This window comes from Larimichthys crocea, chromosome XIV (genome assembly GCF_000972845.2).
Source record: "Larimichthys crocea isolate SSNF chromosome XIV, L_crocea_2.0, whole genome shotgun sequence".
In the NCBI taxonomy this organism is placed as follows: domain Eukaryota; kingdom Metazoa; phylum Chordata; class Actinopteri; family Sciaenidae; genus Larimichthys; species Larimichthys crocea.
In genome coordinates, this window is record NC_040024.1 from 10,516,344 (window position 1) to 10,540,966 (window position 24,623).

General features: G+C 41.8%; 1 protein-coding gene across 1 annotated transcript; it reads left to right on the plus strand.

The window, feature by feature from the left end:
• The first annotated feature begins 852 nt into the window (after positions 1 to 852).
• On the plus strand, positions 853 to 24,323 carry capn1 (calpain 1). The gene is made up of 22 exons (XM_019264681.2): positions 853 to 1,001; positions 3,910 to 4,589; positions 6,647 to 6,716; positions 9,187 to 9,305; positions 13,649 to 13,782; positions 14,326 to 14,494; positions 17,008 to 17,091; positions 17,472 to 17,557; positions 18,477 to 18,551; positions 18,797 to 18,957; positions 19,574 to 19,734; positions 19,840 to 19,851; positions 19,969 to 20,180; positions 20,296 to 20,335; positions 20,413 to 20,478; positions 20,562 to 20,619; positions 20,711 to 20,775; positions 21,332 to 21,400; positions 21,604 to 21,682; positions 21,814 to 21,930; positions 22,129 to 22,187; positions 22,314 to 24,323. Exons 2-22 carry the CDS (start codon positions 4,335 to 4,337, stop codon positions 22,338 to 22,340), a joined length of 2,118 nt encoding a protein of 705 aa, XP_019120226.1. The 5' UTR covers positions 853 to 1,001; positions 3,910 to 4,334; the 3' UTR covers positions 22,341 to 24,323.
• Positions 24,324 to 24,623: the final 300 nt, after the last annotated feature.

Consider the following 24,623-nt stretch of genomic DNA (forward strand, 5'->3'; position numbering starts at 1 on the left):
GTCTAGGAAGGCAGCAACAGGTCTCTTCGACCCTGGCCACCACAGTGTTGAGATAGATTGGCACCTACTGTTCCCAACCAAAGCCAAACAACTAATACTGAGGACCTCAAGGCCCACACGTGACCCCGTGTAACCTAAGGATAGAACATTCCATAACATCGACCAACCCACAGGGAAAAGTACTCCGTTCCAATCAGGACAGCAAAACCACGCGTGCCACGCGCGGAGTGGAGACAAAGTTAAAGTGAGAGGCGAGGACCAACTCGCTGTAGCACAGATGTCCTGAACAGAAAGTCCCCTGAATGGCCCACAGCCAGATCCCATGGTGGTACCAGTGGTGTGGACACGGGGAAACCAGCGGCTCAACCTGGCTCGTTATTGGCAAAATGTTATTGCGTTATTGGCTTTATTACATTTAAAATGTCCAAAATGTTGACATCATTGGCATGTTATTACATTATTGGACTTCGTTGGAGCATTTCGTATCTACAGATGCTGCGGATCCTCTTTTTCTGGAGTGGGCCGTTCAGAACAAACTCAACACTGGCTTTTAAATTACAATTACACACATGCAATCACACTGCTAAATCCTGCACACTGGACCTTTAATAGCTGTAGTAATACTAATAGTAGTACGTATGCTGTGAAACTATGTAACAGAACTGGTAGAACTATACTTGAGTGAATATAATAAGCATAATTACCTCCTGTGTGTCTAAATGTAACCCAACAACACTGAAGTGCATTATAAAGCTGCTACACACACACACACACACACTGTGTATGACCCTCCCTTTGTGACCAGCAGTGGGCACTGCGCAGTCGCAGTGCGCAGGGGGGCGCAGTGGTTCCAATAAATCAGGGTTGAGGCAACAGCAGGGCGTTTCTAAATATTAAGAGCTGCAGAGAGAGAGAGAGCAGAGGAGGGGACGAACCTACACTAAACATGGAAGGGAACTAAAGTAGCAAATTGATTGTCTGAACTACTGGAAACAGGAAAGGTAAATATACAATCCATTTCTCCACACTGGCTTCAGTTTATAGCTTGTCTGCCGCTGTATATTTATATATATGTTTGACATCCTGGTTTCAACTTTTTTTTTCTTTATGTTGCATTACGAAACCAGCGTCTCTAACAACTTCCAGGACACACATTTTTTTTTGCAAATGCAAAAGAAATATGTCGGTTATTCTTCGTGCGTAAAATCTCTGGCCCAGCTGTTCGCGTTGGTCAACTTTAAGAAGAAAAAAGTTGCGCTTGTGACAGCTGGAACATTTTGTATATCTCCTCTAAGAGGAGGGACCACACCTACCACCAGGACTGCATGCTTGTAACGTGTGAGGCCATATGTCTATCTAAACATATGCGTGTTATCTGCACTCACAGGATAAGCCAGTCAGCGTTTCTTTTGCGCACACTGGACACTGTGCGTGTCTAGTTTCTCTGCGGGTCTATTTTTCCCCCCTCCTCCTCAAGCACACACATAAACACTTTGGATATATATTCTTTGACTCATGCACATGCAGGAATAACACCACAGGAGGTCTGAATGCCTACTCCCAGCACAAACACTGGATTTAACACACCCACAGGCGCAGGCACACTCAACAGCAACTCTTCAGAGCAGACACTGATCAGCAAAACAAAGCAGTAGTGACATAGACTGCACTCATGTGACCTCTCATCTCTGTCTTATCCTGTGCATTCGTTCGTTTATAGCTGCTTGAGCCTCTTTCCTTGTCAAATTACATAATAACATCTAATAATAACACACATAATATGTGTGTAACCTATTTCCTCCTTTGTTGCAAACAGCTGAAATCCATTTTTTTATGGTTCATCTACCATAAAACACATACACACCCCGCACAGATGGAGTCATTTCCTCTTTGGTTTGTATGATCTGCAGCAGAGTGTGTCGTTGTTAAGACTCTAAAGCGTCTGGACGTGCAGTCTACTGCATGTCGCTTCTTATGAGTGTCACCACCTGCACTAGTGTGGAGGATATTTATGTGTGTGTGTGTGTGTAAAAGGAGTGTGTTTCGCACGTGAGGGCATATTAAATATTAATTATAGCCAGATTGAACACACGTGGGGCAAATTGTGCCCCGATAACACACAGCAGAGATAAAAAAAACAACAAATAAAAACATTAAAAAACTCAAATACAGTACACATAAGTGTTGGGATAGCAGCATTTCATATATATGTTTCATATAGTCTACTATGGATGTTTTCTCAGCAGTCATTTTGACATGAAACAGTAGGTAAACACAGGTGTTATCAATGATAATAGCTGCTGTGAAGAAGGTCTATAGTTGTGTTGACCGTAATAACAGCAGCTATAGAAGTAGTGTTAGAGGTAGCAGGAGTAGTAGTCCATTGGGCAGGGACATCCTTGGTCTAACTTTAAAATGTGTTACAGTGTAAACATGTCATGAATATTCGTATAAAGAAACGTCGTCTGTTGACGCGTGGTACAAAATTGACCAAAAAGTCAAAGATGTGCATTTGCACCTTTGTGTTCAGGAAGCAGGTGAGTTTATAGTCTCACTGAGAACTGGCAGAATATATTTTAAACGCAGAAGAGACAAAGTCAGTTGTTTGCATTTGTTACGTTTTATTTTGAAAAGCTTCAGCTGTGTCTTGATTTCTTATATTCTTACGCGTGAGCATTTGTACAAGACGAGTAGCTTAGTTTTGATCCTAAAGCAACACTCTTCATTTGAAGATTAAAAACACAAGGCAGCCATACAAGAACTTCACCTAAATAAACGAGTCTAAAATCGACAAAATGATGATTTAAATCAGAGACTGTCTGATCAAACGAGCAGTAACGAGCAGACATTTAATCCTAGCTTCCAGTCAGTCTGGTAATACTTGGTAAAGTCGTAGTAATACTGTCAGTGGTAGGTAAAGTGTTTGTAGTTGTAGTTTTAGTAATAAAAGATAAATAGTATAAATCATTTTGGATATTGTTGTGCTAGCAAAGGTTACCCGTAGTAGACTAACAGCAGTAATAATAGTAGTAGTGGTGGAAACTGTAGTAAAAGCATTAAATCATTGAAGTTGTTATAAAACACGTCTGTAAAACTCTGCAACCTGTTGTTTCAGCTACATGTTCTGTCCTCTGGCTCTGTTAGCCAGAACATTTTACTTTCAGAGAACGCTGAGACATTTCTTTATGGGTGTGGTTCACACTGAGCAGTGGAAACAGTATCAGGAATGAAGCAATAAAACTCTTCTACTCTTTTATGACTGGCTGCCAAGTCTTGAAACAGGAAGAGTGTTTCGGCTCGGATAGTCGAGAGTCGAGGTAGTAAAGAAGAAGAAGGAAAAAAAAAAGCGACGATGTTGATGTTAAAAATAAACCTGTCTTCGTGTACGCCGGAAAGAAGCAGATGGACAGACAAACTGAGACGAACTGAGACAAACCGTTCACCAAGCTCCAGTTCTGTCAAGAGCTTTAATGACAGTTTACACTACCCTGCCTCCTGGCTCTGCTTAATTAAAGAGTAGGAAAGAGAGAGAGAGCTTTTGCTTGTTGTTGGTCTTCATTGTGCATCAAGACACGTACAGTACATCCGCACAGAGCTGAAAAAAAACTGTGGCTTTAATGTGTTTCTGACGGGCTCACACATCCAGCTTCCACCGTGCAGTAAAAGTAGCACCAATGCGCCTATTGTGACTAACCCCTTTGCTATGCACAGCGAGTATGTGTGTATACGGTTGACTGAAAGGAAATGGGGAGGGCTCATTTGTCTTTTAAACCCTGAATGCATGTAGAAAGGGTATAAACGGCTGCTGCTTTTGTTTGTGTTGCGCACACAGGTATAGGGCTATGTACAGACTTGCGTCTCTGCATGCTTTCTCTGTTCAGTGTCTCATTTTTGACTTCTTTCCTTCAGGGCTTTCTGGTGGAGCAAGGAAGTACTAAAGGAAGTGATTGGTAGCTGAGTTGGACGAGATCTGCCTTTGCCAAGAGGATCGGTTCAAGCCACAACACTCATGATTGCTCTTGCATCGGAAGCATCCAGCTACAGCAGAGCCACAAGTACCGCAACCAAGCAGCCGCCTGGTCTTGTTAATATTTCATCGCTTCTTAATGGCTACTGATGTTTCATTCTGATTTACTGAGCCCTCAAGCCATTACCAACCTATATCAGATTTACATCAGACCCGCCGCAGTGCTTTAACATCAAACCCGCAGCTACAACAGGTCACAGCTGCCTCATTCATTATTGACACCACTTTACATCATATTGTAGTTGCACACATCCACAAACATCCAACAGAGAGCGAGAGTTGACCCCGCCGCCGCCGTGAACTCAGGATGGAGGAGCCCATTTGCGCTACAGGCATGGCCGCCAGGCTGAGGAGCCAGTGGGATCACGATGCAGGTCTGGGACAGAACCACAACGCCGTGAAGTTTCTGGGTCAGGATTATGAGCGTCTCAAAGCCCAGTGCCTCCAGAGCCGGAAACTGTTTGAGGATAATCTGTTCCCCTGTGCTGCGTCATCTCTGGGATTCGACGAGCTCGGCCCGAGATCCGCCAAGACCTCCGGAGTCCGCTGGATGAGGCCCACGGTGAGTAAATGAGGGAACTCTGATAGGTCTTTGAAAGTCACCCAAATGAAGTCAGGTTTGTCTGTTAGTTCTAAAACCATTAGGTCTAATCTCAGATTAATTATTGACACTAACTTGCGTGGGTCAAGCTTTTAAACGTCCAAAAATGCAAATAAATAAAACCTGCATTGGCTTGTGTCAAAGCATGAACGTGGAGAAGAGATTCTTAGTTGTAGATGTTGAAATTTTAGACCAGATTTTAACTCATTTGGCTACAAAACACCAAAATTTATAACTAAAATAATACACAACAAAATGAAACCAAATCCTGAAAGAGGCAATAGTGGAAATCGTCCACTATTCTGTACCTGTATCATATACAATGCATTTTATTTCTGATATACAAATTAGATTAAATCTTATTATCATTACAGTGAACTGCTGATTAGCAGAATGCAAAGAAGCAGTAAACTGCAGTATAATATAACATATGGGAATACTAAGTATTAACATTCACGATGTGAAGTTTAACACTATAAATACACTTTAGACAATATGAACTGTAACACAACAAACAACCAGCCTTACAGCTCTGATATATGAAGGTGTGGACTCTATTTATTGTGGGTGCATTTCCCAGCAGGGGTGCTTAATACGGCACTGGCCTTACCGGTTGGTGTGTTCAAATGCTGTTGGAAAGCTCCATCTCGTAACCAAACTGTGAAATTTATGTGGTTTATTTCACAATGTCTTTGTTTTCCTTTCGTTTTATTTAATGGTCTGATCTCCCAAACAAGCACTTGAACCCTGCACCTTCCATATCTAAAAATAATCCACAAGCAAGAATGGTTATTAAAGAGTTTGAGAGAAAGTGAAGGAGGTATTGACACTAACTTCTGATTCAATTTCTTTGTTGTTTTAATCTTTTTATCACCCCCAGTCAACCAACAGACCTGTTTAACCTGTTGCTTTGCAGCTAAACTTTCTAGATACTCTTTAGATATTTTAATTGTACAACACTTCCCACTCAGGAGGTATGTTCGCTTCACTTTGTGTCTCATTATCATTCAGATCTCTTTTTATGCTTCCCCAAACATTCACTCAGTCTCTCATCACTGCATCACTACATTATAAATACACCACGGTGCGCCCCGCAGCAGAATATAACACCAAAGAATGAAGTGGGGCTGCCTTCATTAGGCGTTATCACGGCAGGCCTGAAGACATCACGCTCTCATCACCATCCAGTTTGCTCATACCGTGACAGAGCGAACCAGTCGTGATCTTAAAAGCTCTCGGGGTCGTGAAGCCTCTTAGCTCCTCGTGCAGCTTCCATCTGAGTGTGTATGTGATTTGTGTTAACATGTGTGTGTCTTTTTGCCTCTAATGCTTGGCAAGGTCTCCAAAAAGTCTTGACGATTTATAATGCATGCGCCTTTCCTGCGCCCAAGGATCTGTAATATTTACGCTGCATAAAAGGGTCCATGGTGTTCACATTCCTCTTAAAAATCCATGCTTCCCCCCGAAAAAAGAGAATTTAAACCTCTGTGTGTTTCTTTGAATTCATGGTTTGTGTGCAGCTGTGTGTGTGTGTGCTTGTGGGACACAAGGACAAATGGCGTATTTCTTTTTATAGCTTTGTGGCTCTGGGTTTTCTCACGCTCCACATGTTGAGAAGAAGATGGTTTGTGAAGCATGCTGAGAAAGAAGACGTGAACAAGGAACACTAGAATGCAACATTGTTTTCCTGAAATGTTTATTGTGAGGTCATAGCAGAGTTCATTTCAGCTGTGCATGTTAAAAAGATCAACTTCCCATGGAGGAATAAACTTGATGTTCAATAAACTATTACAATAACTTTAGTTAAAGATTCAGCTTTATTTGTTTTCTGTATTTTTTAATGTTTTGTCTCGTTATCTCGAGATCTTTAATCTTAACTATCTGAAGTAAATTAGAAAATCGGGCAGAAAATAGGCTCTTTGCTTTAGTCAAAACTAATGTGACATGTTTGTAAAATGGGTATCCAAAAGCAAATATAACACTAATTCCTTTGTTTTCTTTGTGCGTGCATTTGACAGGAGTTCTGCCAACGCCCGGAGTTCATCGTGGACGGAGCTACTCGCACAGACATCTGTCAGGGCGCTCTAGGTGAGTTCAGACGGGAGAGTCAACAGTTTTTTACTGCATGATCCAGCTATAATAGGACAGGAGAGGAGAGGAATAGCTCAGGTTTGATCTGGTAGAAAATCAAAGCGAAGAAAGAAACAGGCTTTTGGCTGGAGGTTTGCCAGGTTGGAAGTCCAGCTGGGAGATGTAGGATACTTGCAGAACTACAGACATCACCACCAAACACCTTGCCCTATGCGATACATAGAAAAACTTGAAGACTAGTGCTGATTACCTTGAATAATTGGACTTAAATTGCGTATATTGGGTATAAAGAATGGACAGAGCCTGAGCGACGTCACTCTTAGGTTCCCAAAGCACTGTTTTGAACCCAAAAATGGCGCTGGTTGCCGCAATGTTGGATGTAATGCTTCTTTTTCATGGGGAAATTAGCTGTAAAGACCAGAACCGTTGGACATTATAATACAAACGTTTACAGAGACTGACTTCTGCAGCCAGCCTCAAGTGGCTTCTCAAGGAATTACAGTTTTTAAGCACTTAATTTCCCAGCACCGGAGGTTGTCCATTACATGAATGACAAATTGAGATGGACAGCCTGAAGGAGAAGACAAACAGAGGACAGTTAACAGTCAATTCAGCCAGTACCAGAAGCAGTTTATTTCCTGAGATGTCTCTTGCCCGACACAGAGCTGCATTCATAATTCATGCTTTGTTTCCGTGCATCACATCTGTAAACAAGGCCAGCTCCACTCAGTTTGAGTTGCTCTGGCAGCGCATGAAGCGACTTCCCCAGATCTCTTGGATAAACGATCCCTCACATCGCCCCCTCGCTCTCAGAGGAGCAGCTGGATAACCCCAAAAAATGTCGAGCCAGAAAACACAATAGTCCACTTAGTTTTACAGCTGAAATGCACTGCGACGAGAAGTCTTTATCAGTGTCACGGGGGTTATCTGTTAGCTGCTCTCAGGAAATGTTCATAGATTATACGACAGATAAAAATTGATGTTATTATAAAAGGAAAACAGCCTGTGCTCTTAATATAGAAGTGCATCGGTACTGTGTATCATTAACCAGCAATAAGAGATGTAACACAAGCTAAAATGAAACAAGAGTCACGACCTTTGGCATTGAGATTCAGAAAGTGCTGCCGTAAAGGAGAATAATGCAACAGAACAATCAACTAAAAGAGCAGCCAAGCCATCACTTCATTTGGAACTGAGCGTCAGCAGATAACACAACAAAGACCACTGTTTTTGATTTTGACGAGATTATTTCAATCAGTGGCTTTTTTAGGGTCACGACCCCCAAAAGTAATCACCCCTATTACATAACACATGAAAGCTACTGAACTCACACAGCCCACAGACTGAACAGTAACTAATCTGATCTGTGTTTTTAGATTTGCATGTTGCGGAGGTAAATGGGCCTGTTGACATGTATGAAACCTGTAGTATATAGTATATATGTGTTGAATGTACTGATCCATGACCTTACCCATAGGTTTCTGAAGATCCATTTTGAGGCTCTGGTCACATAACTTTACCCCCCACAAAAACTCCACCAGAGCTTGTTAAGATTTGGTAATTTTTCCTTCTAAGTATGTATTTTGAATATGTAAATGTGCTACGTAGTTAAATAGTTTCCCCCTATAGCTGTTTTTATGACTTGGCAGTTTGCATGGCGTGTTTTATTTTGAAAATCGTCTAAATTCTCTATGCTGGTGGAATTTATAACATTGACTTAAATGGCTGCGTATAGCTCCGGTGGCTGTAAACATGTTTATTTCTGCTGTGAAGTTGGACATTTGAACATTTGGGCTTATGGAGATTGACTCACTTCTGTAGCCAGCTTCAAGTGGACGTTTGAGGAACTGCACTTCACAGCCACAGAGGTTTCTGTTTGGATGAACCATGGTGTTCTTGTCTTCTAACAGAAAAAACTTTTGTTGTGTGACATATAATTGTCTAAACTAAACTATTGTGACTCAAATCAACTGTGTGACACCTACTTATATATGACTGTTGTGTGGAGATGGCAGTTTCAGCTCCTCCACCCATTTCCCAGAGGGCAAAGCTTGTTCAAACATCGTTCAAGACTGTTCTCTTTACTTAGCTGTTAGTGGGTGAATTCCAGTTTTATGAGCGTCTTCCCACTGAGTTGTATCGTCATGAATTTATCTGAATAGATAAGAGAAAACTGATTCTTGAGTTCTCTACAAATATGGGAATAAACGTCTGTTTTGTTTGAAATTAGTGTCCATACCTGTTTTGCATGAACAACCTTGGAGGAATGGGCCATAGAGTCCGTTGGGAGGACTGACCGGGTCACGGTGACTTTTAGCTCGAAATTTGCAGATTTTATCTCAAAAGTTACCAAAACAGACTAGAGGAGGTCTAGTAAAAGATGCTGTTGGCTTCAAAGGCACAAACAGTACAGTTTAAATGTGTAATAGTAACACTGATTTCTTTCTTTTTTGGCATGTGTCCACAGGGGACTGCTGGCTGCTGGCAGCCATCGCGTCGCTGACTTTAAACGACAACCTCCTTCACCGAGTGGTTCCTCATGGACAGAGTTTCAGGCAGGGATATGCCGGCATCTTTCACTTCCAGGTGACACTTTGTTTTACATTATATTGTATGTCTAGGGGTAGAAACATAACAGACACCTGCCGTACAGCCAACTGTCTGCAGTTTACCACGTCCACTGTTGTTGCGGTTAAATTATTTAGTTAGAAGTAGATCAGTTGATTAACAGGCTGCCATTTAAAAATAAATATACACAAATATATACAACTGACTTGATTGGTTATTTCACATTTAATTTATTTTACCTTTACACTAAACCCTCACAGACTTCATGTGGTACTGTCACAACTGCAAACGCACCGGGCGGCTGTCGCGGAGTCCGTTAGGGACTTGGCGAACCGGAGGGTGATTGTTTCAAAACCAGTATGGACCACGGTACGGAGCGTGGGCTGGTTTCTAGAAAGGTGGCGGTTCACAACCCTAACTGGCATCGAAATCCTAACTGCTCCTGTGACACCGTTACGTACACGTGACAATTAAATAGATTTTTGTGTGAAAAAAGAATTTCCCCATTGAGGGATTAAAAAATAAATCTTCTACTGGGCCACCAGAAAATGCAGTTTACTATGACTTCAGGCGTTTTTATGGATATAAATTTAAATTGTGTGCAGGCTCTGCTGCTTACAGTGTAACAGAAATAGATGCCATTAGAAAGTAGCTCTGTAAACGAGCTGCTAAACACTCCTATATTCTTATCAAACCCTCCAATGAAGACTTTCACGTCTTAGATGGATGAAAAGTCTGCTCGTTTAAATAAAATAAACTCGGAGCCAGCTCACTTTGTTGGTTTGTTTCTGTGGCTTCAACACTTCCTCTTGTGTCATTTCCTGTTTGTGAAACCTTTGAAGCATTTTTCTGTTGACCTTTCTTCAAGGTGATTTTCTTAATTCACAGTATGTGAAGTAAAGCTGAAATAATGATGTGAATGTTTTCTAATCGCTTATCGTTTCATTATTTTAAGTAATCTGTTTCCTCCAGTTAGTCGGCGTTATTCTTAGTTATTCAGAGTAAGATATTCTTTGATTCCCAAGACATTTCAGAGGTTACCACTGGCTTTTTTTACTTGCCGTCAAACAGTCATCCGAGATAACTGAGCTGTCGGATCCACACCCAGTCCGTCAGTACGTCAATAATCTTTATCTGGGAGGGTTTGAGTCACTGTCAGACTCACTTAAAAACACAACCTTAAAGTGGCTACCGCCCATTTCTTTATCAGTGTTTTTAAACCTAGAGAAGATATAATCAGTCACGTTGATCAAGGCGATAATGCTGCTGAGGGTCATTTTCCAGCCGTAGTTCAGTAACCACGTCTTCTTCCTGAAGTACCTGTCCTGCTACTTAAATACAAAACATGTTGTAGTTGTTCCAGCCTCTGGCTCTGACTGCTGCGCCTTATCAGATGAACTTTGCTTCATATACAAATTCAAATATAGACACACACAAAAAACACAGGTATGTTTGAGAACATGCACACGGTGACACGGGCGTGGGTCTGATCGTAAACCCTTTATTGCTGCAGTCGGTGACCAACACATGAGATAAGGAAATGATTTATATTCCTCTATTATTTGAATATAGTAGATCTGTATATAGTTTTATTTAAAGTGGAATCAAAACTCTAAAAACAGTGTACGGGTCTTTATCCAGCCCCGGTCAATGCCAATCTAGTACCTAAAATTAAATTTCAAAAGCTGAATTGTTGATCTTTCCATTCCAGGTGACACACCTGAACTGATCTGACAACACAAAGAGAGACAACAACAAACCCCACATTTACCACGGCGGTGTTTTCTTAAAGCTGCAGTGCATTGAGCTCTTAGGACCACAGTACTTTTGACTGTTCAAGTCCAGTTATCTGTTCAGCGTTGCAGAAGTAAACTCAGACTAGTTCGGTCACGGATGAGTGACTATGCAAGAAACAATTTAAAGTGTGTCCCTCTGCAGTGAACTGTAGAGTCCTAAAATCCCAAAACCCAAACGCATTCTTCTTCTTAAGTACAACTCTTATAAGGAAGAGGCAGACGCAGGTTTCGTTATTAATAATTCGCCACCATCTCGGCCCACTTCGTCACAGAGCACTTTCGAGCTGAGTCGGCCGCCCTCTTTGATGCGGCGAGCTCTGTGCCAACCAGACTGTCGGCACGCCAAGTGTTGATAAGGGAGAAACAGTAACAGAAAACATAGAGGAAGCTCTCGCGCATCAATGATATTACTTCATATATGTAGAACACACACACACAGATGTATTTCTAGGCTATAGCACTGTAGGGAAATCCTGTTAAACCCCAAAGATTCAAGCATCTGCGACTTTAATTGTCCACTTTTCTGGAGCGACTTCGACAAAGACACTGAAATCCTTCCCCCTCCGACGGCCTGCCGCGATGACTCATCGGATATAAGGGATCGATAAATACCCTCCGACACACAGAGCTCCCATTCACATGTGTCTGCTGGGGCCGGTGACTCAATTACAGAGCAGCCAGCCAAAGGAAAGCGGAATAATTGGCCTGTTTTTCCCAGATTATTTCCAGAGACGCTTGTTAATTGTTACATTGTCGAATATAGTCATATATATATATATAGATACATTTGCCCTCTCTGCTAGAATGAGTGGAAATAATACTCCCGTTTCCTCCAAAGGCGTGTAAATGCATGCATGTGTTTAATGCATATGCATGAAAACACACATGTGTTGCCCTAGTTTCATCTTTTCCTGCTACGCCTGCACGTCTGTTTGTGTTCATCCTCTCTTCCAGTAAATGTTTCAGCTCTCGAGTTTCCATTACTTGCAGTTTCTCTCTCTCTCTCTCTCTCTCTCTCTCTCTTTTTCTTTTTTCTTTTTCTGTCCGAACATGTTTCCATGCTTTCTGTGCGCGCCCTTGAATCTTCCAGGGATTCCCACCACCCTCCCTTTGTGTCGATTTGGATCCTTTAAGCCTGTGGATAAATTACCCAGACCTGGATGAGTCATCCCAAAAATGTAATCATGAGTGCAGGCGGTGGGAATTTAATTTGGTTTTCAGAAGGAGGAAAGAAAAAGGGAGGGAGGGAGGAGGAATAAATTATAAACCAGGGGAAGCTCGTCCATTGTTTGAAACTTCATTAGATTCTTATGATACGAGTCTGAACAGTTTGTTGAGCTGCATTTCTCACGCTCTCTAAAGCTTTAAGGCCGGGCAACTGCAACATGACACAGATGTCGTAACAGTGCATTTTTTCCCCTCGGTGAGGCCGGCTGTTGCTCACACACTGTGGAGGGAAAATAAAAGCTGCAGCAGGGTCAGTGTTAAAGAGTGAAATGAGGAAGTTGTGGTTGTGTGTGCCCGGGGCAAGCCCTGTGTGTGTGTGTGTGTGTGTGTGTGTGTGTGTGTGTGTGTGTGTGTGCGTTGTTACACAGCTCCTCACAGAGGTCGATTCAGCTCTGCATGATATGCAAAATACATCCATCTGCGACCAAATTACAATCCTCCAACTTCAGTCACCGCTCTCTCTCTCTCTCTCTGTTCTACAAATCGAATTACTCCTGACACAGAGATATTACTTTCACTGCACTGAATTGCTGCAATGCAGGCTCCTCGTTTGCATGAGGATTATTGTATCACCGCAAAGTCAAAGTTTCTTTTCCAGTCGAAGCACAACCAGTTCCCTTTGTTTTTTCTGCACTTGCATGAATTCCCCAGAAATGTGTTTGCTGACAGACACAGGTAAAACAGATGTCATTTGCATGAATGTAATTTACACCTGGATGCCAGAACATCGGGTGCAATGAGCTGTGATGGCAAGTGATCTGTAAAATTTCTAAATCTCGAGCAGCAGAAACTCTGCTACTACTTTGACTTCAGCCTCTTTTGACCCCATTTGAATAACAAAATGGGCTCTGGTGTCTTCTCGTACGTTGTGTTGGTCTATTCTGCTCCCTGCTGGTCAAGAAGCTCACAGTCACACACGTGTGTGAAGGCCTAATACAGGAAACCTTGTCCTAACCGACCTCTGTTCACGTGCTGCTTTGCAATTGTTTTGCCTCCTGATTTACTTCTGGAAACCATCATAGGACTGGTGTGGACTGGTTTTTATGAGTATAGTTTAATGTTGCCCATTTAGCTACAACACAGATCTAAAGAACCACTGGACTTAAAGACTGTTTAAAGACTGTCTGTTGTCCCTGAACAGGTAGACACAAAAAAACAACCACAACACATTAAATAGTCCACATAAGTCATAAAAATCCATCAGTGTGAGATAATAAACTTGGGTCTCTAATGTTTGCTGATAGATTTCCACTTCCTCAAGCAAACTGTCCAAAGGCTGACCCAGTAACCCGGCTTGTGTGTCTTTGAGTTGTGATTCTGGTTTTCTCTGTCGTGCAGTTCTGGCAGTTTGGCGAGTGGGTGGAGGTGGTGATCGATGACCGGCTGCCAGTGAAGGATGGGAAGCTGCTGTTCGTCCACTCGGCAGAGGGCACCGAGTTCTGGAGCGCACTGCTGGAAAAGGCCTACGCTAAGTAAGACTGACAGGGCTGATGATGAACTCTCACTGATGTCCCATCATAAAAGTCCTAAATATAATACCCACATTTGGCTTTATTTTGGTGCATTGAAGTATTAATATCCAGCCTTTCTTTCTTGTTTATTCCAGTCAGCAGCTCATATTTATGTCAAATCTACCACGATATACAAACACGACCTAAAAATAGTGCTACTCGTGTTTTGTAGAAGCGTGTACGACGGTTGTTAACTTGAGGTGTGTATGTGTGTGTGCCAAGTTAAACAGGCTCCCCACTGAGTGTGCAAAGAGAAAACAGTAAATGCATTATGTAAATATAAAAAGTGAGACGAATGCATTGTACACATTCATATAATAATATGGTAATATGGAGTCTGGACTCAATAGTTTATAGATAATCATTGACATTAATGTTAACACACGCAGTACATTTGATGAAGTCTGCCACCATTTAAGGCCTGCACATAAAATAAATAAAATAAATAAAAATGATTCTCTATGCACTGTTTGAACAGCTCGTTAATCTCTTGTTGTGTCCCAGGTTGAACGGCTGTTACGAGGCTCTGTCTGGCGGCAGCACGTCAGAGGGCTTTGAGGACTTCACAGGCGGCGTGACGGAGATGTTCGAGCTGAGGAAAGCCCCGCCTGACCTCTACAACATCATGAGCAGGGCCATAGAGAGGGGATCTCTGCTGGGCTGCTCCATAGACGTCAGTACTGCAACATTCATGCAATTAACACAGATTCATCACAGATTGTTCTTTTGCTTCAAAGCTCCCATAATCAGTGATCTTATAATGCGACACTGTAGGCCTGTAGTGACCCTGTGGCTTTACGTCACTTTATCGTTCTTCATTCATCACAGAAACACAGGACTCTCCCACCGGTTTCATCACATCAACTTTGTTCCTGAGAAGTCCTAGAAACAAGCTGGTGAACATAGGGAAGCATTAAGTAGCTAAAAAGCCACTTTATTCAATCTAGAGTTGGTAGAGACCAAAAGCGGAGCTAAAAGAGAGTGAACACTGGACTGTTTCAGAGCTGATGGATGTATAAATATGCAGCATTTTGCTGACAATCAACAATATGTCGATGCTGTGTTCACATCTTGTTTCTACTGCCCCCTAGTGGCCCAAAAAACCCCCACAGTCATTGCAGTTTTTTAAAGAAAAGTCAAGAGATGGAGGAAATAGATACTCTTCATATTTATCAAACACTGACTCTATATTTATTTCACTCTGGGCGACAAAGTAATGAGAACGTCAGGAGAGATTAAAACTGTCTGATGTCAAAAAAATAATATCTCAGCTTTCATTACCTCTTGCTGGGTTTTACTTTATAAATAGATCAGCCTGTGTCTCAGCACCGCTCATGGCGATTAACTACTTATCACTCACACACTTCAAATATTAACCCTTCAGTAATAAAAAACGATTGAAGGATTCATTAATCATTAGATTTAAATGTTTGCTTGCCTTCAGTCTCTGGGAATTCTGTAGTTTCTCTCAACTTCTAATAGACGCTTGAGTTTTATAAACTGCAGGATAAATACATATGCATTATCAATGGATTCAATAGTGAAAATAGTAAGCTGCAGTGCTTTAGCTTGGCACCTCTGAGAGGAGGTCAAAGGTCAGAGTCAGGCTGTAGATCAGCAGACCTGGAGCCGACTTTGAAGGTAAAAAAGTTGGAGTGGCTGGGAAACCAGACGTGTAATAACAGTCACATCGGTCACAGAAAGTATATTTAATGTACTATTAAACAAAAGTATTGTTGTCTCACTGAGGTTTGAGTGGAAAGGTAGAAATGGTAGAAAAACACGGGAACTATGATCGGACAGGACAGGAGAGGGCAGTGAAGAAACCTGTGTTGCTGCATTGGAGCTGGAGAATTTGGTGTAATTTTCAAGGACGCTGCAGTGGAGTGAATGTTTGCACACAGAGGGGATTGAACCCTGTGTGATGTCTGCCCTGTTGAAGGACATTCATCTGTAATCAGTACACGCTCCCTGTGCTGCCCGGTTTGTGTAGGACGGGCTGCCAGTCTACGTCATCGTGCATGTCTAAGAGCTTTTGCGCACCGGTGATGATGAAATAGTAAAATATTGAGTTTAGCAGCACGGTTGCTCAGTTTTGCAAACAGTTTTTTTAAATGAAAGAATCATGCTTCCCATTCGGTTTGGTAATAAATGTGGAATCCAGTGTGATGACCGTGATTTAGCGCTTTATGCAGATCTGTCAGCAGCCTTTAAATTACATCAGCAGCTCGAGTGACACTGCGGCGTGACAGTGTGACCACCACGTCACCCCTGTGTTTGACTTAGTTAGAACAACCAGTGACAGACACCTCGCTAATGGATTTCCCACCCTGTAAAGTTTGTGAATGAATTCGCCTCGTGTAGATCGTCACATGTGCAGCTACAGTATGCAGATACTTTGACCCCCATCTGCTTTGCCGTCATCCACTCTTAGCGAAACGTGTCGTAGACGTCAGTGACCATCCGTTTTAAACCTCGTGCGTCCTCTCTATGGGCTTATGTATGTGGAACGCCATGTGTTTGGTGCCTATGGATTCAGGAGAACCTAAGTGTTCATGTAATGTGCTTATGAAGGAAGTATGAGTGAAAATTCTACAAAACACTAAAGAATTTCTGTCATTTTTTTACTCAAAATCACCCCCCAAACAGTACTAGTGAAGAGTTTTTGAATGAAAAACAGCCAAATATGTGAAGAACAATGAAATAATGCCCTTTCAATACAAAAGGTCCCATGGGTTTTTTGCCTTATTTTCCTCAGGCATGCCCTTTCAAAGTTGAGGGGAACATGTCATTCAGAAGCATGGGAACCTTTCTGGACTACAGAATGAAGGAAACCAAATAAAGTTTTTACATTTTTCCCAAAAAAGTAGGACAAATTGTGTCCCAGGAGAGAACAATTCTGGGGAAAACGGGATGGGTGGCAACACTAGACTCAAAGTTCTTCCTCCGTTTCATGGCGGGTGGCAACAAATGACCACTAGAAACGTAGATGCTGATTGGCCGAAGAGGCGTCCTTGGGTATCTGTGTTCGATTGTTCTGCCACAACTACCCGGATGTTTGTCACAGAAAATTGAATTTGAATTGTGAAAACTGAATTATACAAGTTAAACAACAAATTCAAATATCAATGATTCAAATTCAGTTTCTGGTGGAACGTCTTTCAGCCCATGTCTTCTCGTCCTCAGATCACCAACACAAGAGACATGGAGGCCGTCACATTCAAGAAGCTGGTGAAGGGACACGCCTACTCCGTGACCGCTGTGGACGAGGTGAGCAGTGAAGCAGCGAATCAGTGATCCTGCGATGGCCAAAACAGATCCAGAAATTTCACAAATATGAATTGTGTGAGAAAAGAAAGAAAATAAAGTCTAGGCCAATTTATGACGATTTACTTGAAATTAAACTATTCATATCTTTATTTTTCACCATTCAAACACACATCAAGACACAGAGATCAGATCATGTAATATCAACTTTATCTTTACAGTAGATAACTTTACAAAAGTTTAACAACTGTCTCTTGATCAGCAGAACATTGTTGTAACCGGTCTGACATCCATCTGACTGATTTCTCCATGAGTTAGGCATGTTTTACTGTGGTAATTCATTTCAGACGCTTGGGAAGATCATTGTGTTTCTTCGTCCTTAGGTGGTATACAGAGGAAATATGACCAAGCTGGTTCGCATCAGGAACCCCTGGGGGGAAGTGGAATGGACCGGAGCCTGGAGTGACAAGTAGGATATTACATAACACTTACTGCACTTCACTGGGGGTTTTAAACGCACGTAAAAAAAATCTTTCACCTTGATTAAAACTTTTTTGAACCTGTATCTTGCTCACAGGTTGTAAAACAGTTTTTACGTGTGTGTGTATTTCTTGTAAAATCAGTTCTGAATCCACAGAAACTCTGAGGAAAGTAAAAAGAAAAGACAAAAGAGGGGGAAGGGGGTTTGCTAAGCTGCTCAGCTGTCCTCTCTATGAGCGTCAGACACAGTGCAGGAATGGGTGGGATTACATTATGTGATATCACTCATCAGAGTGGAAAATACCAGACATTTTTCTCCCACTGCTTTTTCAACTCTTTCAGCCACAAAACTCAGGTTCTTAACTTCAGTTATTCTATAAATTCATCTAAGTTTTTGATAAAAGTAAGTCATGAATTTGAAGTACAAACAAGGACTTGCCCACAAGTCGAGAAAGTTCTAAACTTGACAAAAGTTTTCAAGAAACAGTTCACCAAAAAGCAAATTTTTCTAATGTTTCCACCTTAAAAGAACAAAATGAATTGACCCTGTTAAAGTGTGAGGGCTGACACACGCTGGAAAACTGAATATAGCATCTGCTTGGGTCACATTTAAGACCCTTTGCTTTGTGAACATGGTTCTGTTCAGACTCACATATGTATCTCAATAAACATACATGGATTGCCATGAAATGTCTATAAACACTCATTTATCTCTTACTGACTTCTTGTCACCATCAACATTTGGCTCGATGCACTTCTGTAGCCTCGCAGAGCTGCTTTTAGACAAAACATCTTCAGATCTTCAGCTACAGTTGAGAAAACCTTGTGATAAACTGTATCGACCGGATGAAAAAGATTTTCCTCAGGTCCCGTTTTCAGCAGTGTCTTTTCTTTGTGGGAATCTTCAGCTCCAGAGAGTGGGAAAATGTGGATCGCTCCGTCAGAGGTCGGCTACAAAACCGCAGCGAGGATGGAGAATTCTGGTGAGTCTTCCGCCTTTTGGCAGCTGATAGAAAATCAAACGATGTGAACCCAAATGTGACATTTTTATCCCTTCACGCAATAAAAAAATGACACCTTTTGGGACTCGATTAAACTAAATTGTAACCCTATAACGTTTGCAACCCTTGCCTCTGTTCCCTTTTGTACAGTATATGTTTGAAATGCCAGCATCATCTTTCATCTGTACTGGAACACGGTTCAACTGTAGGACTTTGTGTTTCCACAGGATGTCGTTCAGTGACTTCCTGCGCGAGTTCAGCCGCCTGGAGCTGTGCAACCTGACGGCAGACGCCCTGCAGAACAGCCAGATGAAGAAATGGAGCTCCTCGCTCTATCAGGGAGAGTGGAGGAGGGGCAGCACTGCCGGAGGCTGCAGGAACTACCCAGGTATGAAGTGATGAAAAAGCGTAAGGTAGTAGATATGATATGATTTGATCATGAGTTTGTACATTTTAGAGAGAATTCTTCTATAAAATGCACCCCAGAGTTTCTTCTACCACGGACCAAGCCCGTTTACAATCACAAGAGTGTTGTTCCAGAAACACTGAATGCAACCCTTTTGTTCATGAACATTTTTTGGGAATAAACGAGAAAGAGAGAGAGAGAGAGAGAGGATGAATTTACTAGAGGAATGTGAACCAGTGACTCCCATTTAGACATTGACCTGTTTTAAAATGAATTTTGGATGATGTGCATGGAAGACTGTTTTCTCGATCTAATGTTGCTGTGGAGAATTTTACTCCTCAGTGGTGAGTTTAGTCACAGGAGTCCAAGATGTCTTTTGTTGAAAGGTTTATTGAAGCTTGCATAACTGCTCGGTAAGTCAAGGAGAAGAAATCAGGGTCACCATAACAATCGAAGTGACCTCTTGACATATGCTTGACCCTGGATAGCCCTTTATAAGATAAGATTGACAAACAGTCACTTCTTTTTGAGCCCGATCAATTCTAAATGCTGAAGACACAAAGAGGAACAATCTGACATTGTCGACTCTTTTTCCCAGCGACCTTTTGGCTCAACCCTCAGTTCAAGCTTGTGCTGCAGCACCCGGACACCCCCGGCAAATCAGACTGCAGCTTCCTGGTCGGTCTCATGCAGAAGGACCGCAGGAAGAAACGGCGGGAGGGCAAAGACATGGAGACCATCGGGTTTGCCCTCTATGAGGTTAGCTACGAACGCTGCATGTGAAACTTAAAGTCAAGTTTTATTCCCCCAACTCAGTCACCTCCATCATGGTAATAATCTCATCTCTCTCTCTGTTCTTTACAGGTTCCAAATGAGGTATGTGTTCAACCTCTTTCCACGTTTCTCTTGTGATTCAAGAACAACCTAATAGATGTCGAATTGCCAACATAATGGGCTCTAACCTAAAAAGAGGTTAACCGTCTCCCCTCTCAGTTCAAAGGCAGCTCAGGCGTTCACCTGAAGCGAGATTTTTTCCTCACCCACGCCTCCAGCGCCCGCTCGGAGCTCTTCATCAACCTGAGAGAGGTCAGCTCGAGATTGCAGCTGCCGGCCGGGGAATACGTGATCGTCCCCTCCACGTTCGAGCCGCACAAAGAGGCCGACTTTGTCCTCAGGGTTTTCTCGGAGAAGCCCGCCGACTCTGAGTGAGTTGGCTTGAGGGTCAAAATAACATTATTGTCCAAAAAGTCTTGATAAGTGTTCACAGTTCAAAGTTTAAAATAAGCGACAAAGTAACTTGAAGTCTTCCGTCCATTTCAGGGAGCTTGATGATGACGTTATAGCCGAACTTCCAACAGAGGTGAGAAGACGAAACACGACCACATGACCACTAGTGATGTGTGTAAAGAAACCAAATGTGAACTGTCTCTGTTTCAGCCTCTGTTGGACGAGAGCCAGATCGACGCAGGCTTCAAGAATCTCTTCAGACAGCTGGCGGGGCCGGTAAGCACACTCGGCAGGAAGTTTAGTTTGTGGTATACGCAGTCGTATTGAAATGATTTGACCTATTGTGTCTGTGCCAACAGGACATGGAGATCAGTATCGCAGAGCTGCAGACCATATTGAACAGGATCATCAGCAAACGTTAGTAATGCCTCTGAACCGTGCAGTCTTGTGTCAATCTTGTCTTTTTGCTTCTAACATTAGTATTTCCTCTCACTCTCTCTGCCAACAGATAAAGACCTGAAGACAGACGGCTTCACAAAAGAGGCCTGTCGCAGTATGATAAGCCTCATGGACGTATCCTTGAAACTGCATTACAATACCAAATACCAAAGCTTTTCTTTTATCTGTTTATTTATAGAACGTGGCTATTATCAGTAGTGTTTTCAGTGCTACACAGTCACCTTATAAAACGAATATTCATGTTTTTATAACCTTAGAATTAGCCTTATATATCTTACGGTGGCCCAAACATGGACCGTGTTTCACGACTATGTAGCTGACATAGCAGGAAAAGAAACAGTACTAGAATTAGCTGTAGAAGTAGAAGATATTTCAACACTTCTACCCACAACAGACAGTTAAAACGAGTGCCTACATTACCCACAATGCAGCTGCTGACAATTTAGTCAAAGATTCGGAGGTGTTATGCCTGTAGTGACCAATGTTGCCTCAAGCTACCTCAAGTAGAGCGTGTAAACTCACTTCTTCAGAGCTCCACACTTCCAGACTTTTTCATTTTGCAAACCTCAGTCCCGACCTGACTCAAGTGACATCACTTGAGGCAGATTTTAATGTGTAAAATCAATGGAGTTGGCTGTTCATGTCCGTTGATCTTAACTTCTCGGCTCAGAAAGACGGCAGTGGAAAGCTCGGCCTGTCAGAGTTCCATGTCCTCTGGGAAAAGATTAAACGATACCTGGTGAGATAAAAAACTGAGGGGGTCAGTGACGGACAAATAGGGCACATAATATTGATCGGTGTTTCGTGGTACCTGCATCAGCCTGATGTTTGTTTTGACATCTGGCCAGAGAACTTGAATTGATGTCCTGGTTTCTTTCCGTTCTTCATTTTGTCTCTCTGTTATTTTCCCACTTTCTCCATGTGTTCGTGTCACCATGCCAGACTATATTCAGGCAGTTCGACTTGGACAAATCGGGCACCATGAGCTCCTATGAGATGAGGATGGCTCTTGAGTCTGCAGGTACTATTTCTTTTCGTTTCAACACAAGAAAAAGGAAAGTAAAAAAAGTCGTGAGTTGTTCCCTGCTGGGTTGAACTTGTTTTTCTGACACTGCTTTGTGGTCTGATTTTCCATTTTTTGTCTCCTCCCAGGTTTCAAGTTGACCAACCACCTGTTCCAGCTGATCATCCTGCGCTACACGGAGGCCGACATGACTGTCGACTTTGACAACTTTGTCACCTGCCTGGTCAGGCTGGAGACCATGTACAGTGAGTGTCATTACTGCACAGCTTCACTGCCTTTTAAAAGGAACAGTTTGCCTACTTGTCCACCGTTTTCCACCGAGGGTTGCTGTGATGTTTTAGGATTCACGCATGACAAAACACAGAATATTAAAGCAGGATAGAAGTTAAATTGTTGCATTAGACTTGTAAAGTAAGTGATTTTCTTTGTTTCTGTCTCTGCAGATACCTTTCAGACCATGGACACGGACAAAGACAAAGTCATAAGCCTCAACTTCCCTCAAGTATGGCTGCATAAACCTAAACATTGTCTAAAAAACACATTTTGTTCTCTCGTGTTGGATATTTACTTTTTCTGTGCATAAATATATTCATAATTCCCTAACTCACATGCTCTCTGTGTTCGACAGTGGATTACCCTGACCATGTTTGCCTAAAGATGAGTGGACTCCTCTGTTACTGTTGCACTGCATCCTGCTGCACCTCCAGGCCCAGTACGTTGTTGTTTCAGAAGTGCCTTTTTCTGCCTACTCCCCTCCACGCAGCTCGCTGCTGAGGCCCTCTGATGCTAAAAGACTGTAAATTCATCTTTACGGTGCCTATATTGGAAAAAAAATAATGTGCCAGTCTTTTATTTGTCACCTTTTCCAACAAAGGGAAGCTCATTTCTTGTGGCCTGGCTGTAGCACTGTGAGCTAGGTAGGCAGAGCTACTCTCGGGGGTCAGAAATATACTTATTGGTTAAATTTCAGTGGGTGGAGACAAAAAGTTCCACTTTTTTGTCGGGATATGTAGCTTACTTGGTAGAAAAAAATGGACTCAAGCCATCGATTTTCCCTCCAAAAATTCCCTCCATTCTGCAGCTACCACATTTCAGAAGACCTAACCTGACTTATGAGTAAGTAAATAAATGAATTAGCTAGTCAAATACGTTTTATACACACTTATAAACACTTTGTGAAGAAGTATATAAAATGGACAAAGGAATTGAGAGGAAAATATTTATTAATTTCACAATTTTTACTGTCATTTTAAGGGTTAGCAGGAATTAGCTGCCATCATATTATTAGCAGTTCCCAAGCTTAACAAAGACTTGATTTAACTCTGCCTAAAGAGTCTGGTTTGGTTCTTCATCTTGACTGAGGTAGTCAAGATTTCTAAACTATGTGAAGAAAAGTTTAAAAAAAGTTGCCAAAAAAGCTGTTTTTGCCGTTTACGTTACACTGTAGCTCAACCAATATGATTATTTTTGCTCTGTTATATCTATACAATCAAAGTATTTGTCTCTAGAGTTGTCTCTAGAGCCAACTGGGACATTTTAAATCAATCGGCGTTTTACTTTTTTAAATGGTGTTTTTATCGGGAAGTGGCTATAAATGATCATTCATGAAATGTATTCATGAAAAGCTGTAAGGGAAAATAATATTTTTAGACAGTTTTTTTATTAAATCAATCAAAAAATGCCAGATGAAGTCAATGTGAAGAGCTGTTGAGTGTGCCAGCTTGTTCCTCAGCCTGCGTGGTAATGCCCCACATTTACTCCGTATTAATGTGGGTAAAATGTATCTCTACGCTGCCTTTGTAGCGACGTAGGCCAGCCTGCCACTTTCTGTTTACATCTCGTGCCAAACTTTTCTTTCACCTCGGGCATCGAGGGTCGAGTCGTGAAGCTTCCCTGGGCTCCGCAGTGCAGAGACAACGGTCGGTGGTGTATCATAGAGAATGTGTTTCTTTAAAACTAATCCTGTTTAGCTTTAATACCTGTACCGGCTCATCATTATGCATGGCACATATTAAAAAAAACAAAAACTTTTGTATCATAGTTGGAACTGGATGTCACAGTGGTTTAAAATCAGCCTTGCTTATTCTTGCCTTTCAACGGGAACAAGGCCACGTCAGTACTGGTGCAGGTAAACAATTATGCAAGACGGATGGATATGTTGTATGCATGCAGTGTGAATTGTGATATAATGTCTGCCTGCTTAATGTCTGTTCAGCCCGGGGAGCAAGTGTTTTATTTTTACTAAAGTAAACTTACTAAAGAGTATTTCAAAATAAAATGTCACTTTTAGGAAAAAGAAGAAGCCTTTGAAAATGGAGGATCTCGATGTAACGTTGACTTGCGAGTGTTTCAAACACCAAAATTGTTTGTTCGGCCAATTTTTTGAAAATGAAATTTGAAATCATTTAATCCATACGCGACTGCCAAGCCCTGAAATTTGCGATACTTCCAGCAATGCCAGCATTCATGTCTTCAGTTTTCGCAGCGTAATGCTTATATAACGTTACCTAATGTTTACACAAGTAACATTCTGGGTCTCTTTGGACCCATTCATCGTACAATGTGTTGGTTTACTGTGTGGTGTCTCTGTAAAACTTCTATACTCACTTTGAAAATAAACACGGGAATGTTTTCATGAGTCTCTTGTCAATTTATGTTTGTATTGAATCTGTCCGAAATAGGTTTTTACTTTATGGTTGTGATGAGTAAGTGAAAAGGGAAAAAACCCAAAGAACAACACAAACAAAGGTGTAATAGTAATAAATAGTACCTTTAGTAAGAACCATTATATTAAAAAAAGCACAATAAAATACATTAAGTCCACTAATGTACACATTTCAACAACATCATAATATTAAAGAGCGGCAGATTTTTGCTCATTAAGTTAAATTGCAGGCATTATACAAGTTGATCATGGATTTTAAGTTAGAACAAATAC

Excerpts from the sequence above, each read along its gene's own strand:
- capn1 (XM_019264681.2), top strand. The coding sequence starts at position 4,335 with ATGGAGGAGCCCATTTGCGCTACAGGCATGGCCGCCAGGCTGAGGAGC. Across the intron at positions 4,590-6,646 it reads TCCGCTGGATGAGGCCCACG|GAGTTCTGCCAACGCCCGGA; the intron begins GTGAGTAAATGA and ends TGCATTTGACAG. Across the intron at positions 18,552-18,796 it reads AGCGAGGATGGAGAATTCTG|GATGTCGTTCAGTGACTTCC; the intron begins GTGAGTCTTCCG and ends GTGTTTCCACAG.